Genomic DNA, 16077 nt, shown 5'->3' with positions numbered 1-16077 from the left:
CAGCTATGTAGGGAATGCATTCACTTGGTAGACCGACCGCATGCCTATATGATCTGCCAACTATTTCTGCTTAGCACCACAATTATTTGTGTCACAAGGCAGAAGGTTAGTTGGGAGAAAAATAAAATAGGTTAAAGTGGCATATTTGTTAAACTTTTGCATTTTCACTTTAAATCTTGTTTTCTTATTTTAGATCAACACTATTTTCCGTATATAGGAACCCCTTCACTTAAATCCCAGTGAATTTTGCAAGTGAACCCCCCCAGTCTTGTTTTTGGTAGGGATTTGCTCTCATCCTTAATAAGAGGAGGCCCCCAACGCTATCCAGAATATATCTGTGCCTTAGAAAATAATAAACGCGAACTCACAAGTGAGGACGTTCACCTACTTTTAAAGGCAACCTCACTCTGTTTGCTCCCATGAGGAAATTTACGCCTGCATAAAACAACACCTTACTGGTAATACTTTGTGTGTCTGTACACCTATTAGTATGTGTATTTTCCCTTTTGTCAATAACATATATGCTGAAATAGCTTTGTCAAAAGAACAAATGAAGTGAAATGTAAACCTGTTTTAAAACTGTTTTTGAGGATGTAGGATTTAATCATCACACCCATGATAATAATTATCAAGAACTAATTTGACAGTGCAACACAGTTAAATAATAACATATGCCATGAGTTGATGGACCTGGTTGACAAATAAGAAAGTACAGCCAACCAAAAAAATTATTTCCCAAAGACACATTGTGAGAAAGTGCCTCTTTTTCATTGTCAAACCCATTTTTTCTGTTTTTTTTACTGCAAGTTTTTAAACTCTTCACACTGTGGCACTGCTGTCGGGGCCACAGTGTATGTGCTCTGCCCCTGAAAAATATGATAACATTTGCTAACTCTTAATTGGCCAGTAACTCTATAGTATATGGTTTAGGAAAATGCATCAATTGCATGAAAAAGTTAAATGTCACTTGTGGACTACAGTACAGGTTGTGCCATCCACTCTGCTGGCAAAGAAAACATGGCTTCAGGTAAATTTATGTAACCTGACTCCTGAAGCTTTTAAACCTGCAAGTGAGCCTGGCAAAATAACTAATTTTAACAGGAAAGAACTCAGCTTTTAAATATTAAATACGTCATTCCTAAATATGCCTTGTAGCCCATGAGGAAGGGTGCCTAGTATTTAAAAGTGTGATATGTAATCATTTATTGTTGGAATGTATCCACAGTGATCAGCCTGAGAGATATGTCTACTTTCTACCTCCTTCTTCTACTTCTACTAGATGTGAAAGGCTGTCACTGTCCTATGAGAAAAGTTAAAGTTCTGAGTATAATTGTACTTCTGGTAACTTTGGTTTGGGACAAGGTACAGGAATAATTTAGAGTATCATTAATGTTTACTTTAAATCCAATTCAGCAGTCAAGTTATATTTCTAACAAACAATTAGGAAAGTGACTTTTAAAACTTTAGACTTAGTCTTCCTAAAACTCCAGTGCAATAATTAGCATTATCCTTCCAACTGGCTTCTCAGTGTGTCCCTTTAATCAGGTGTGAAAACTGCTCCCAGAGAAGAAATATTGGGTTAGGCCTTTTGGCAGGAACACCTGGGTTTGAGATATGTGGCATGTATCATCTCAAGAAAGGCAGTTGGGGAGGGTTTCAGAACTTCACTTACTTGAAAGGCATCAGGGTGATGCCTGCAAATTCTCCGTTAAGTGTAAATGGAGAATGGGGAAGGAAACCTTTTGTCCCTGGGCTGTCTGTAGCCAACATGTCCCAGCCCAGTGGGAGGGTTCACAGAACTACTTTGATGTAGCCGAGGAGGAAGGGATTGCTCATTTCTGTAAAGATTCCCCTGGCTGGCATGCACAAGCCATCTCTAAGTGCAGAAAGATTGTGTCACCTTGGATTTTAGTAGTACATTTTAGGATAGTTTGAAGTAAGGCAAATTGGATGTGCTCCAAAAGTGGGAAATTTTGCCTTTGGGAACTTTTTCCACATTGGTCCGGGAGGTTCTACCCACTGGACATGAAATAAAAGTGTCACATCACCCACAACTCATCAGCACATTGTCTGGACCTGTAGAATGATGGAAGACAGGACTCGCTGTTTGAGGCCTATGTGGAGACCTGGAAGGCTACTGATTTATTGTAATCTGGGACACAACACAGTGCAAGAGGTTTTTTAATGACGTGCTGAGCTGAGCAGTAGCAACTGGACATGAACTGGACCATTCTGGAGTACTCCTCTAGAATTAGTGTTGGCCCTACTCTTTTGAGAGCCATAGAAATGTCTAAGAAGATCTATTGCTGAAACACTGAAATGTTTACACTTTTTTGGATTTCCAGATCTACAAAGCGTCAACAGAAGCTTGCAGCAAAGGTTACTTCATGCTTGCCCAGCTAGAGTCCAAAGGCAGAAGTCTTTACCTGGAAAAGTTGCAAAATATTGCCTGACAGCAAACACAAAAAAAAAAAAAATTCTTTTGCTCTGCACTTCTTCTGCCAAAACCAATGGTTTCATCTGGAGCTAGCCCAATGACTATCTGACTTTCAACTTCCATTTCACAGACTAAGGGCCCGATTTAGAGTTTGGTGCAGGGGCTACTCCGTCACAACAGTGATGATTATCCCGTCTCCTGAAATATAATCCCACTCTTAATCAGGCCCTAAGTTAGAAGGTCAGCCTGAAACAAAGCCTAGGTCTGGGTCAACAATAGCAACCAATTGGCTCTTTACTTTTTCTTTGTGCCTTTCACCTTAAATATTTAAAAATCCATATCCCAAAATTGATTGTGGAATTTTTATTGTCTTATGTTTAGAGTTTTAAAACTATTTTGATACTGCTAAATACTTTACACATTTTTCAAAGTTAAGTCTGTCTGCTCTGTGTCACAGCTACCAGAGGTGTCCTTGCACACACATATACCCAGATGATGCCAAAGCATTATAATTCTTGCTCTGTGTGTTATATAAATGCTTCGGAAATATCTTTCAGTCTTTATTAGTGTAAAATAACTTTTGAAGTGATTGTCTCTGTTTTTAGATTGCAACTCAAACAACAGCTTCTTAATTCTATTCTATTCCCTCTTCAGGGTGTTTTGAATGTTGCATCAAATGCTTAGGGGGCATTCCCTATGCTTCGTTGATTGCTACCATACTGCTGTATGCTGGTGTTGCACTATTTTGTGGATGTGGTCACGAAGCGCTCTCTGGAACAGTTGTCATGCTGCAGACCTACTTTGATATGGATAACTCTGATGGGGACTCTATTGATGTCTTCGCCATGTAAGTAATTACTTAACAGTTTGTCTGGCCTGTGATTGAAATCTGTGTAATAAGGCACTATTGAAATGTAATTGGAAATAACTGTTTTCCCAGCAACAATTGTTTGGTTTTCTTAAACATATTCGCTGAAGAAGTCACCAGAACTAGAATTTTTCCAAAACAAAGATGTGCCTATGTAGAATCAGTTGTTACATAGCGACTGTCAGTCAGGGTGTCTCTCCTCTCCCTCCGCTTGCTTCTTATATTTATATTTGAAACACGTGATGGAACACAGAATCCCGCAGAGATGCACAGAGGGAGTTGCCAAATTTCCATTCGATGATCAGGACTATTTAACATTGTTATACACAGTGTCTATTTGATATTTCATAGATCATTTTATAGCACATACTTTACGTAAATATATGTTTCTGTATTTAGGTGGTTGGCATAGTTATTCGTTCTGCTATAGGAGTCTGAAATTCCATAATGTCTAATATTAAAAATGCTGCTGCCCATAGAGCCTCTGTATTTTGTCATATGAAGCTATATATGGGGCTCTTCCATACGATATGTTACTATCAGCAACAACTGTAGCTCAACAACATATATTTTTGGTATCTTTATTTCCAAAAAAAGGAATTGATCTTTCAATACCAAAAATATAAATAGATATACGGTGAGAATAAGTAAAAGGTGAGTAATCATTCACTGTGATGCTATGTGGTCAAGACCAGGGTCGATTCGTCTATGAGGATGGAGGAGCGTCGCCCCACATCAGCAGCGACAGCTGCAAAACGTTTACAAGGAAACGATAACAAACGGTGTTTGTTATCGTTTCCTTGTAAAGGGGCGGACCATTGGGGTGACATGCTCTGAGAGAGAGTGCTGGGGGAGTGCTGAGCACTCCCCCAGCACTCTCCCTCAGAGCGCATGTGTGTTTGTCCGGCTGTCTCCTACTAGTGAAGTTTAGACAAAACGTGTGCAGTAATATGGGTGAAATTTCTTAGGATTACTGAATTGGAAAGCATATGATTTTCCTACTGAATTTATCTGAAAACTAAGAAGGACTTTGTTACCAAATTGTAATTAAAAAACTTCTTTAGTAGTAAAGTCAGATTGTGAGTCACAACTCTAATAATGGCACTTTTAGAAAGTTGGCATTTTCGTCCTATTTGTGCCTTCTGCCAGTGTCCTCTGTGATGTGACTGTGAATGGCTTTGCTTTTGGGGTTTGTGTATTCCTTCAAAACAGTGAGATGAAAAGGGACTTAGGGCCAGATGTAGCAAGCATTTTGCATGGTGCAAACTGCGAAAATCGCAGTTTGCGCCATGCAAAATGCCGATTGCGATGCTCATTCACAATTTGCGAGTCGGTACCGACTCGCAAATTGTGAATGCGACTCGCAAATAGGAAGGGGTGTCCCCTTCCTATTTGCGACTCGCATCGCAATGCTAAAATGCTTTGTGACCGCGAATGCGGTCGCAAAGCAATTCGCAGTTACCGCCAGTGTCACACTGGTGGTAACCCATTCGCAAAAGGGCCCCTTCCCCTTTGTGAATGTTGCCAAAAAGGGTTTTTCAGAGCAGGCAGTGGTCCAATGGACCACTGCCTACTCTGAAAAACCGAAACCAAATGGTTTCGTTATTTTTTTTATTTTGCAACTCGTTTTCCTTTAAGGAAAACGGGCTGCAAAATAAAATTAAAAACTGCTTTATTTAAGAAGCAGTCACAGACATGGAGGGCTGCTGTCTTCAGCAGGCCACCATCCCTGTGAGTGCAGGGACTCGCTATGGGATCGCAAAATGCGACCCACCTCATTAATATTAATGAGGTGGGTCTTTGCGACCCCATAGCGACTCGTAGACGGTGTCTGAGACACCGTTCTGCATCCGATTTTGCGAATCTGACCTACCTACATCTGGGCCTAGGTGTGGCTAGGATGACTTGCAGTGAAGCTGTACCTTGCCCCAATTACACATTAAAGGGCTTGCCTCCAGCACACATAAAGGAACCTGACAACAGTCTTTTGTCACCCCAGATGTCTTGGAGCCTTGATAGGGAAGGGGAAGAATTTTCTAGAACCAGATGTGGGTATACTACAGGGAATGCCCACACCTCAATATTGGATCGACATAAACCAGTCATCAATACATTCCTGGATCTAAGTACATTACAGTAGAAGGACTGCCTTTTTTCCTAGATGGCTTCGCTGCTGAGTGTTGCCTGCCTCGCTCATGAGATGACTGCCATGGTTTTTGAGGACTGCCTTAACCCCCAGAGGACTGCCCTTCTGCTTGAGGATTGCCTTGATCTCTGAGAAGGAAGAATGGAACCACTCTTTTCATCCAAGGCTACATGAGTAACTCCAAGGATTAGTTGGCTGAACCTCTGTCTGAGCTACTGAGACACAACAAGCTTCAGAGGCCCCCCTGCAACTGCTCAGCTGATCTGCTACACTGAACCTCGAACTGGACCTTACTCAGCCCTCGAGGCCTCTGCTAGGATGAGTTCTGATTCCTAAGAGCCTCCCCAAGTCCTCGACCCCTGACTGGCATTAGTTCAGTTCATCCTGCAAAGAAAGGTGAAATCAGGAAGTTTTTGGCTCTTTACAACAGTGAATGGCCCATTTGTGCCAAAGCTCTGCTGCCCAGGACAATCACCAATATGAAGCTCCAATGAACCAGAGTCTTCATGAGAGAGCGTCTATCAATGCTCTATCTGCACATTGTGCTACAGCAACAACAACTTGCAGTGACCATTAATGAAAAGTCCAGCAGGGACCATCTTTGATGCTTGACCGAATCTTCACCTACAGCGAAGACTGTTGACAACATCAGGCATGCTCTTCACGCTACATAAACGACTATCCACAACTGTCTCCCTGCTCTTTGCAGCCTCTTCCACAGTGAATGGATGCCTTTTCACCAGACTATGAGAAGGTAACTTCTCTACAGTTACCTGGTCCCAGTATCTGGCCTGTGCTCCATCGTGGTTGACCCAAACTTGTGACTTTCCCCTGGTGTAGCAGGGCCAGATGACTGCAAGTGGCACTTTGTGCTTTCAAAAGCTAATCTACCTAAAACTTCAAAATTTTATATCTTCGGTTCTAATTATTGTATTTTTGTCATTCTTGTATTATTTTATTAACCCCTTCGCTGCCAGGTCTTTTTCCCCTCAGGTGCCAGGCCTTTTTTTTGGCAATTTTGGACAGGGCGCTGAGGCCCTCATAACTTTTTGTCCACATAAGCTACCCACGCCAAATTTGCGTCCTTTTTTTCCAACATCCTAGGGATTCTAGCGGTACCCAGACTTTGTGGGTTAGCCAGAAGGAGACCAAGAAATTAGCCAAAATATAGTGAAAATGTTGTTTTTCTAAAGAAAATGGGAAAAAAAGGCTGCAGAAGAAGGCTTGTGTTTTTTTCCCTGAAATTGGAATCAACAAAGTGTTTACAGTGCTACAATCACCAGCTTCCCAGCTTTCAGGAACAGGCAGACTTGAATCAGAAAACCCAATTTTTCAACACAATTTTGGCATTTAACTGGGACATACCCCATTTTTATGATTTTTTGTGCTTTCAGCCTCCTTCCAGTCAGTGACAGAAATGGGTATGAAACCATTGCTGGATCCCAGAAACCTAAACATTTCGGAAAAGTAGACAAAATTCTGAATTCAGCAATGGGTATTTTGTGTATTGTAGATCCTACAAGGGTTTCCTACAGAAACAATTACAACTGAAATAAAAACATTTACTCTGTAACTTTTTCCTGCAATGTCAGATTCTTTAAAGCAATATACCGTTACGTTTGCTGGACTCTTCTGAGTGCAGGGATATATAAGGCTTGTAGGTTAATTAAGAACCCTAGGTACCCAGAGCCAAAAAATGAGCTGCACCTTGCAGTGGGTTTTCATTCTATACTGGGTATACAGCAATTCATTTGCTGAAATATAAAGAGTGAAAAATAGGTATCAAGTAGACCTTTGTATTTCCAAAATGGCCACAAGAGAAGGTGTTGAGGAGCAGTGGTTATTTGCACATCTCTGAATTCTGTGGTCCCCATACTAGCATGTGAATTACAGGGCATTTCTCAACTAGACGTCTTTTTCACACACTGTCTTATATTTGGAAGGAAAAAATGTAGAAAAAGACAAGGGGCAATAACACTTGTTTTACTATTCTATGTTCCCCCAAGTCTCCTGATAAAAATGGTACCTCACTTGTGTGGGTAGGCCTAGCGCCCGCAACAGGAAATGCCCCAAAACACAACGTGGACACATTACATTTTCCCAAAGAAAAAAGAGGTGTTTTTAGCAAAGTGCCTACCTGTGGATTTTGGCCTCTAGCTCAGCCGGCACCTAGGGAAACCTACCAAACCTGTGCATTTTTTAAAACTAGAGACCTAGGAAAATCCAAGACCGGGTGACTTGTGGGGCTCTCACCAGGTTCTGTTACCCAGAATCCTTTGTAAACCTCAAAATTTGGCTAAAAAACACTTTTTCCTCACACTTCGGTAACAGAAAGTTCTGGAGTCTGAGAGGAGCCACGAATTTCCTTCCACCCAGCATTCCCCCAAGTTTCCCAATAAAAATGGTACCTCACTTGTGTGGGTAGGCCTAGTGCCCGAGACAGGAATTGCCCCAAAACACAAAGTGGACACATCACATTTTCTCAAAGAAAACAGAGGTGTTTTTTGCAAAGTACCTACCTGTGGATTTTGGCCTCTAGCTCAGCCGGCATCTGGGGAAACCTACCAAACCTGTGCATTTTTTAAAACTAGAGACCGAGGGGAATCCAAGATGGGGTGACTTCTGGGGCTCTCACCAGGTTCTGTTACCCAGAATCCTTTGCAAACCTCAAAATGTGGCTAAAAAAAGACTGACTTTTCCCTCACATTTCGGTGACAGAAAGTTCTGGAATCTGAGAGGAGCCACAAATTTCCTTATACCCAGCGTTTCCCCAAGTCTCCCAATAAAAATGATACCTCACTTGTGTAGGTAGGCCTAGTGTCCACAACAGGAAATGCCCCAAAACACAAAGTGTACACATCACATTTTCTCAAAGAAAACAGAGGTGTTTTTTGCAAAGTGCCTACCTGTGGATTTTGGCGTCTAGCTCAGCCGGCACCTAGGGAAACCTACCAAACCTGTGCATTTTCAAAAACTAGAGACCTATAGGAATCCAAGACGGGGTGACTTGTGGGGCTCTCACCAGTTTCTGTTACCCAGAATCCTCTGCAAACCTCAAAATGTGGCTAAAAAGACACTTTTTCCTCACATTTCGGTGACAGAAAGTTCTGGAATCTGAGAGGAGCAACAAATTTCCTTCCATCCAGTGTTCCCCCAAGTCTCCCGATAAAAATGGTACCTCACTTGTGTAGGTAGGCCTAGTGCCCGCAACAGGAAATGCCCAAAACACAAAGTGGACACATCACATTTTCTCAAAGAAAACATAGATGTTTTTTGCAAAGTGCCTACCTGTGGATTTTGGCAGACGGGCCTTCCAAAAATAGACCAATCTGCCCCCAAGGAGGGGCAGTTATGGCCAACAGTAATGTGCCCCCATGGGGAGTGACCCTTGCCCACGGGGCTGCCCCCCCAAACAAAACACACACATACTGTACACACACACCAATCCATGGTGTCTAGAGGTTTCTGCCTCCTTTGGGTCAGATTGGCTTAACAAAAATAGGCCGATCTGCCCCCAAGGGGGACAGAAATGGCCTAATAATAATCTCCCCCCCACCCCAGGAGCGACCCTTGCCCAAGGGGTCGCTCCCAAACATTAAAAAATGAAGAAAAAAATCAAGAAATATAAATAACCCTGGTGTCTAGTGGATTTCTGTCACCGGGGGGGCAGAAATGGCCTAGAAATAATTCCCCCCCCGAGAAGTGGCCCTTGCCCAAGGGGCCGCTCCTCTTATTTCAGGGCAGCAGAAATGCTCAGAGAGACATAAAATCTCTGCCTCTCTGCCTCCTCCACGTGATCGGAGGAGAAGAGCTAAGCATTTCTCCTTCAATCGGGTGCTGGAATCTGAGCTTCCAGCGCCGGATGGAAGGCCGCTGACGTCATCAGACGGCAAAGGGGGGTGACGGGGGGCAGGGGTGGAAGGAGAAGTGATTCCCCTTCCATCTCTGCCCTGGGGGGGGGGTACTCGGCCATCTGGGGGAGCACTAGCGCTCCCCCTGGGGACACATAGCAGGACGAGCTGGTCTTGTCATGCCGAGGGCGAGACCAGCTCGTCCTGGGCACCCAACAGGTTAATAAACATTTACTCCATGTTTCTAAATTGGTTTTGAATGTTTCTTCTGTTGTGTTTTCACTTTATAACTCTTTGTTTGCATAGATACTTTACACTTTGACACTAATCTATGCCTGACTGCTTGCTTTGTGCCAAGCTACCAGAGTGTTGAGCATAAGTTGATTTATTGACTTTTCTGGTTCACCCTTGACAAGCATGGTGGTTGTTGCCTCAGTAGGGCTTCCATCCCCCTAAACCAATAACCTGATTTCTTGCAATTATAAACTGCCACGTTTGAAAAGCTGGAAAAGTAGCAATTGCTTGTCTACTACACAAACCAAAAATGGTAAATTGTCATCATCTTCAATCGTTGAAAAATTTCCACATCAAAAGTCCTTCATGCAGTGCCTCAAAATAACTGATACAACTCATGAACTGAAGAACAACACATGGAATTGCTTTCCTGGTACTCAATTCCAGTAAAAGAGGCTGGACTGTGTCCCATTACAAGATCCTAATTAGTAGCTTGTACACAAGTACTAAGGTCTGGAGTAAGCAAACATAGGCAGAGTCCTGGTTATTAATGGAGGTAAGGGAGCAAGACAGTTTGATCAGGTTGCCTGTGATCATTGTGTCTAGATCAGGGCTTCCATTTTAGGTGTTCAGACTCTGTAATTCCCATGTTCTGATCCTTAGGAGCATTTCAAGTCTTTCCCTTTCTTGTGTGTCTGTGCGTACTTTGGATCTGACACCCTTTGTGTGGTTTGTTACCCCCATCTTTTCGCCTTCCATTCTCCTGATTTTGCTGCCTTTATTTCTGCTGGCAATAGGACTCTGCACACCTTACCATTGCTAATTGGTGTTAAAGTGTGTGTACTCTTTCGCTATAACATGGTAACCTTAGCTTGCACTCAATTGGCACAAATTTAATTTACTCATAATTTCCCAATAAAGTGGCACTACATGTACTCAGGGCCTGTAAATTAGATGCTGTTAGTGGGCCTACAGCAACAATTGTGCCACCCACTTAAATAGCCCTTTAAATATGTCTCAAGCCTGCCATTGCAGCCTGTGTGTGCAGTTTTACACTTCCATTTTGACCTGGCAAAATAAACCTTTGGCCTGGCCTAAACCTTCAGTTTTAATACATGCAAGTCACCTCTAGGGTACACTGTAACCAACCTAGAGGGCAGGGTGCAATGCCTATATATAACGGACATGTACACACATTAACAGACTACTTGACCATATAGTAAAAATCTTTTTATAAGTTGGATTGTTCAGGGACATTGTTCAGGTAACTACACTTGTATCATTCTTCAGGGTTAGTAAGAGTTCACAAATTTCCCCAATGTGTAGGCTCAGAGGAGGGGAACAAATAAAAAAGAGTCCCAATTCCGTGGCATTTAAATACTTGGCTTCCCTGAGCTAATGTCACCTTCCTTTGGATGAAGTGAAAAGGTCTCCCTCCCCTCTCGGGCTTGAAATCGCTGACACTTTTCAACCACTAGTTAGACGGGGATGTCTTTTTAAGATATCATCCTCAGGGCTGGGTTCATCAATCATCTGGATTAACACAGGTCTCCCTTTTCATTGCTTTGGGGAAAAGGATCTTTTAATGTTTTGTGTTGCTGGGCTAATCCCAAGCACCGAACAGACTCCCTGATGTCTTTGGGGTGCAGTGTTATAGCGGGTAGCCGCACCTGACTTCTGGTGCTAGCAGTAATGCAGGTTGCTTTCTTTGTGTGCGTGTACCAGGTGGAATACAACGTCATTATGTGATGTGGTGCTTTTTAGCAGCTAGCCATACCAGGTTTCAGGTATTTGCAGTGTTGAAGTTACCAGGAATAGCTCCTGGCATCTTGTCATTCAAGGCAAGGCAGTTGCTTCATTATAGGGTTTTACTGTTCCATGGCAGGTGAACAGAACGACTGTACGACGAAACAACGACTGCAAAAAAAACTACTGCCTTAACAACGAGGTCGGAACACCGACCTCGTTGCTACTACTAATGATTTTACCACGAATGCCTTAACAACGATATTTCGTTGTAAAGGCATTCCTGATAAAATCATTAGCAATAGGCACCATTCACCCTACATCCCTCACCCCACCCCCCCAACCCCACCCCAAAACCTAAAACCCCCTGACCCCCCACCCACTCCCCAAAATCAAAAACGCCCCACCCCCCCAAACCCACCCCAAAACCTAAAACCCCTGACCCCCCACCCACTCCCCAAAACCAAAAACGCCCCACCCCCCCAACCCCACCCTAAAACCTAAAACCCCCTGACCCCCCACCCACTCCCCAAAACCAAGAACGTCCCACCCCCCCAACCCCACCCCAAAACCTAAAACACCCTGACCCCCCACCCACTCCCCAAAACCAAAAACGCCCCAACCCCCCCACCCCACCCCCTCCCCAAAACCTAAACCAACACTTACTTTCGCCAAGTCCCTTCTTTGTACCTTAACCACACATGTTCGTTGTTCAGAACATACGTAGTTAAGGCACAAAAAACCGAAGTCGTGGTTAAAAAAAGCGTTGTTGCGCTTTCGTTAACCACGACCTTCGGAAAAAAAAAAGTCTTAAAAAAGGATGTTTCCCGAACAGAACGTGTTCTTCTTCCCTGCTAAGTGTGTGAAATGGCTCAAACCAGCACTGAACTACCTGCTCAGCTGGAAAGAGTGGCAGAGCCTGCCCCATTGCCTTTCCCAACTTTTAATATTTGTGAGAAGAAGAGTCAATCAGAAGCTGGGACTTGGGATGGTCGTACCATTTTCTTATCTTACACCTGTTGGTATATTTAACTTTAGAACTTTGGTACTGTGTTCTGAGTGTCCCATAGCAGGATCATTTAGCAGGCAGGTGTGTAGCATGCACAGTAGGTCTTTTATAGATTGTGGCTTACCTGGACTGGTTGTGTACCTGGAGACACTGTAAGCATCTTTTTGGTGGTATTGGTGGTGGGCAGAGTGACACAACAAATCACTAGCTGCAGGCATCACTGATCCGTTCTTTTGAGAGAATATTTGAACAACAGGATCCATAATAGGCCGTGCTGATCCTGAATCTTGCAAAACGCAAAAAAACACACAGGGCCAGATTTATCTATAGATTAAATATAGCAAGAGAGTTTGATGCACTGCGTCAAATGAAGAGGTTAGGAATGTGCTATATTTACCTAGATATGGCACATTCTAACTGCGCTGGTATACTATGTGCTGCCTAGCTTCAATGAAGGCATCCCTATGCCGTGGTGCAAGGGTGCTTGTGTTGGAAGTTGAATTGGTTTGTGCAGAAAGGTACACCTTTCTCCACAAGAACAATTCCTTAGAGAGGCTTCCTCTTGCTAAGTGTGTTGTAGAAGGCAGCACACTTAAAAAGAGGAAACTACAAGGCAAAATAAATATTTTCCTCCTTGTTGCATCTCTATGGGGAAGGTTTTAAATTTTGATGCACTCTAAGGTTTAATAGTTTAGGATAAATCTGCGAGTGCACAAAAGAACATGGGTGGATGTGTGGGAACACCCATGCTCCACCCACATAACACCTTTCTGGCACAGGGTAACACAAGGCCACAACTTGCGTTGAATTGTGTTACTCCAGATTTACCAAGCAACCCAGGGCCATGCAAGGTGGCCTTGTGTGGCTTGATAAATTTGATTTAAGGATTGTACTGCTCTTGCTTCTCCTTGTGTGACGCAAGGGCAACACAATCCTTTGATAAATCTGGGCCATAATATTCATATAATTGAAAGGTAACCTGCAAATGGTGACCTTCCAATTGTAACTGGTGGCATTGCTGGGAGCATGGCTAGGCCCCTAATTCCCATTTTCCATGCATTTTAGGTATATTATAGCATTGACAATCCAGTATCAGAAGCATTTGGAATGGAATGCAGAATTGCTAAGGTGCAAAAAAGACATAAAGGTGTATATATTATGGAATAGCTTTGTTTTCAGATGTCCTATAATTTTCAGGACACTTTTTAGCTATTTTTTAATGTTTGATATTTTACTACATGACTAAGTAGCAAAAGTAACTCAATGCAACGCAATGTAATATATCTATGTATATTTGTAAGTATGTGTATCAGTCGATAATAAAACTATGTATTTTATGTATGTATTTATGTATGTATTATATATGTATGTATATTTATATATGATATATATATATGCAGAAGTGCAGATTGTAAAATGTTATGTATTACTATTGTTAAGTGTGAGGAAGGCCATAGTTTATGAGACGGGAAATATTGAGCGTGTCATGATGTTTCTCCCCTCTCTGAACAACATTAATAAAAATAAAATTGTACACTGGGCATCAGCATATAAGGTGTATTCCATGGCATTCTTTAATCTGTGTTTCTTTTAACAAATGTTTTTTTATCAAAATCAGGACTGGAGGGGTTAGGTTTGTGTAGCAGGTAAATCACATTGAAGGAAAAAGTGTTGTTTCCCTGTGAAAAGTAGTGTGAGAATTATTCTTTGAGGCAGTAAAGAATTATTTTCTCATCATAATTTTTTAGTATCATACATATATATATATTATATATATATGGTTTAAGCATTGCTGACCAGATTCAAATCTTCATTTATGTTTTGCACTTGAGCACTGTATGTATATGATTGCCCCATAATGTTTTATTTTTCTTAGTGAATGCCAGTTCAGTCAAATCAGGCATGTCTCTAGAAACAAAAAAGGTGGTACTGGTAAGGATTGACCCAAAGCAAGGGAACTTTGCCAGATCTGATAGGTAAATGGAGGGTTCAGGGTGCTTCTTGTTTGGTGATGCTTTTCTAAGAGATCAGTGACTGCATCCAATATTTTTCTTGACTGGTCAAAGATCATTCTTTCCTGGCACATTCCTCTGGTAGATGTGTTTTTTCAGGGTCAGAAGATAACTGGGATCAATTTGTTAGACACATTGGACCAAGTAACATACCCTGAAATGGTCAGTCCTTCCGGTACTATTGCCACTGTTCCTCCCCAAAGGAGAGGAGACCACATGCCCTCAGCTAGAGGACAATAGAAAGTAGTTGCCTTGCAAGGTAAATCTACCTTCTAGTTCCTTTGTGAAGGTTTAGGGCAGGATAGATAATTTTGTATGTAGCTGGATAAGACTGTCAAGCGATGCTTTGTTTCTTCAGACTGTAAGAGGTTTTCGGATAGAGTTATTTTCCCATTTGATTCAAACTCATCTCCCGGGTATTATTATTTTTTTCCTGGAAAGAAATGGGGCTCATTGCATCAGATGGGAGATTTGCTGCTGAAATGAGCAATAGAGGTATGTGCTTAAGATCTATAGAGTTGTGTGTGCAAGATATTCATTGTAAAGAAAAAGAACAACAAGTTTCATCCTATCATAAACTTGAAGAGCCTCAATAATTTAATGATGTACCACAGTTCAAGATAGAGACTACAATTCATCTTGGGAATATATTGCTCTGATGGTACTGGATAGTTTGGCTAGGGCTCCAAGATGCTTATCTAACATTTCTCATCTATCAGCACCACAGAAAGTTTCTTATGTTCATTTTGCAGGATCAGATCAACATGTTTGCTTTCCTGCTCTTTGGGCTGTCTTCCTAGTCGTGATGTTTCACCAAATTTCTGAAACCTGATGCATGAACTCAGGGCGTAAAGTCTCTGAATAGTGAGAGATCTAGATGCCATGATCTTCCTGGATCAGGAGAAGAACATATTAGTGATGCAGGTCCAGCTGATTGATAGTCTAGGTTTTGTAGTGAATTGGGAGAAGTCGGATCTTCCAGCAGACAGAGCTTCTCAGGTCGTGCAGATTTGCAGACTTATTTAAGCTTCCAGAAATAAAGTTTGCACAAATTAAAAAGGCACTGAAGCTAGTGTTGGAACTTCAGACTGTGTTCCCATGCCAGTTAGCAAGGGTGATGTGGGTTTGGTTTTCTTCAAGCATTTTTTCCTGTTCCCCTCTACTAGTGACCACTTGCTTGTGATAAGGGTGTGTTTGAGGGTTTTCTGGGTTCTTATTGGGAGACATTTGAAAATCTTTCTCAGCATCTTCAAGGTATGGAAGCATGAGACGGTGACAGCATTGACTTGGAAGGTCATTTTAAGTTTGCTGTTGATGACATGACGATCCTGAGGTTATCAGCTTGGGTGGTGGACGTGGGTGTTGATCCTAGCTCTGTTGGCCACCAGGTGGAGTCCTATGTTGAAGTGATCTTCCCAAAGATAATGATTTCAGTCCTGTCAGTGTCAGATTCAAAGAGCTGATCTTCATCCAGTTGTAGAATTCAGTCATGCAGGCCATTAACTTGATCCGGGTACTGGATGACTTGTCCGTGAGGGAGAGACTTATGTGTCGTCAGCTTAGGAGAGGACGTTGATGTTGTGAGTGAATGATGCTGGCTAGAGGGATCACATAAGCATTGAAGAAGGTCTGACTCAGGGAGAATCCTTATGGAACTCTCAGGTGAGGTTGTGGGAGTCTGAGGTGTACTGTACAAGGCTGACTGACTGGGTCCTTCCACTGAGGAAGGAATAAATCCACCGGAGTGCCTGTCTTTAGATTCTAATATTGTGTA

The 16077-nt window shown here is 42.4% G+C and overlaps 1 protein-coding gene across 2 annotated transcripts in view; it reads left to right on the top strand.

Moving 5' to 3' along the window:
- Positions 1-16077, top strand: part of GPM6A (glycoprotein M6A) — a 504858-nt gene that overhangs the window by 249290 nt on the left and 239491 nt on the right. For both annotated transcript variants that reach the window (XM_069244597.1, XM_069244607.1), the window contains exon 3: positions 3092-3284. In XM_069244597.1, the coding sequence (XP_069100698.1) occupies positions 3092-3284 (193 nt within the window). The remainder of the gene's footprint in view (positions 1-3091; positions 3285-16077) is intronic.

Source organism: Pleurodeles waltl, chromosome 1_2, assembly GCF_031143425.1.
Source record: "Pleurodeles waltl isolate 20211129_DDA chromosome 1_2, aPleWal1.hap1.20221129, whole genome shotgun sequence".
In the NCBI taxonomy this organism is placed as follows: domain Eukaryota; kingdom Metazoa; phylum Chordata; class Amphibia; order Caudata; family Salamandridae; genus Pleurodeles; species Pleurodeles waltl.
The sequence above is the reverse complement of the archived record's forward strand: the minus strand, read 5'-3'. Positions and strand labels throughout refer to the sequence as shown.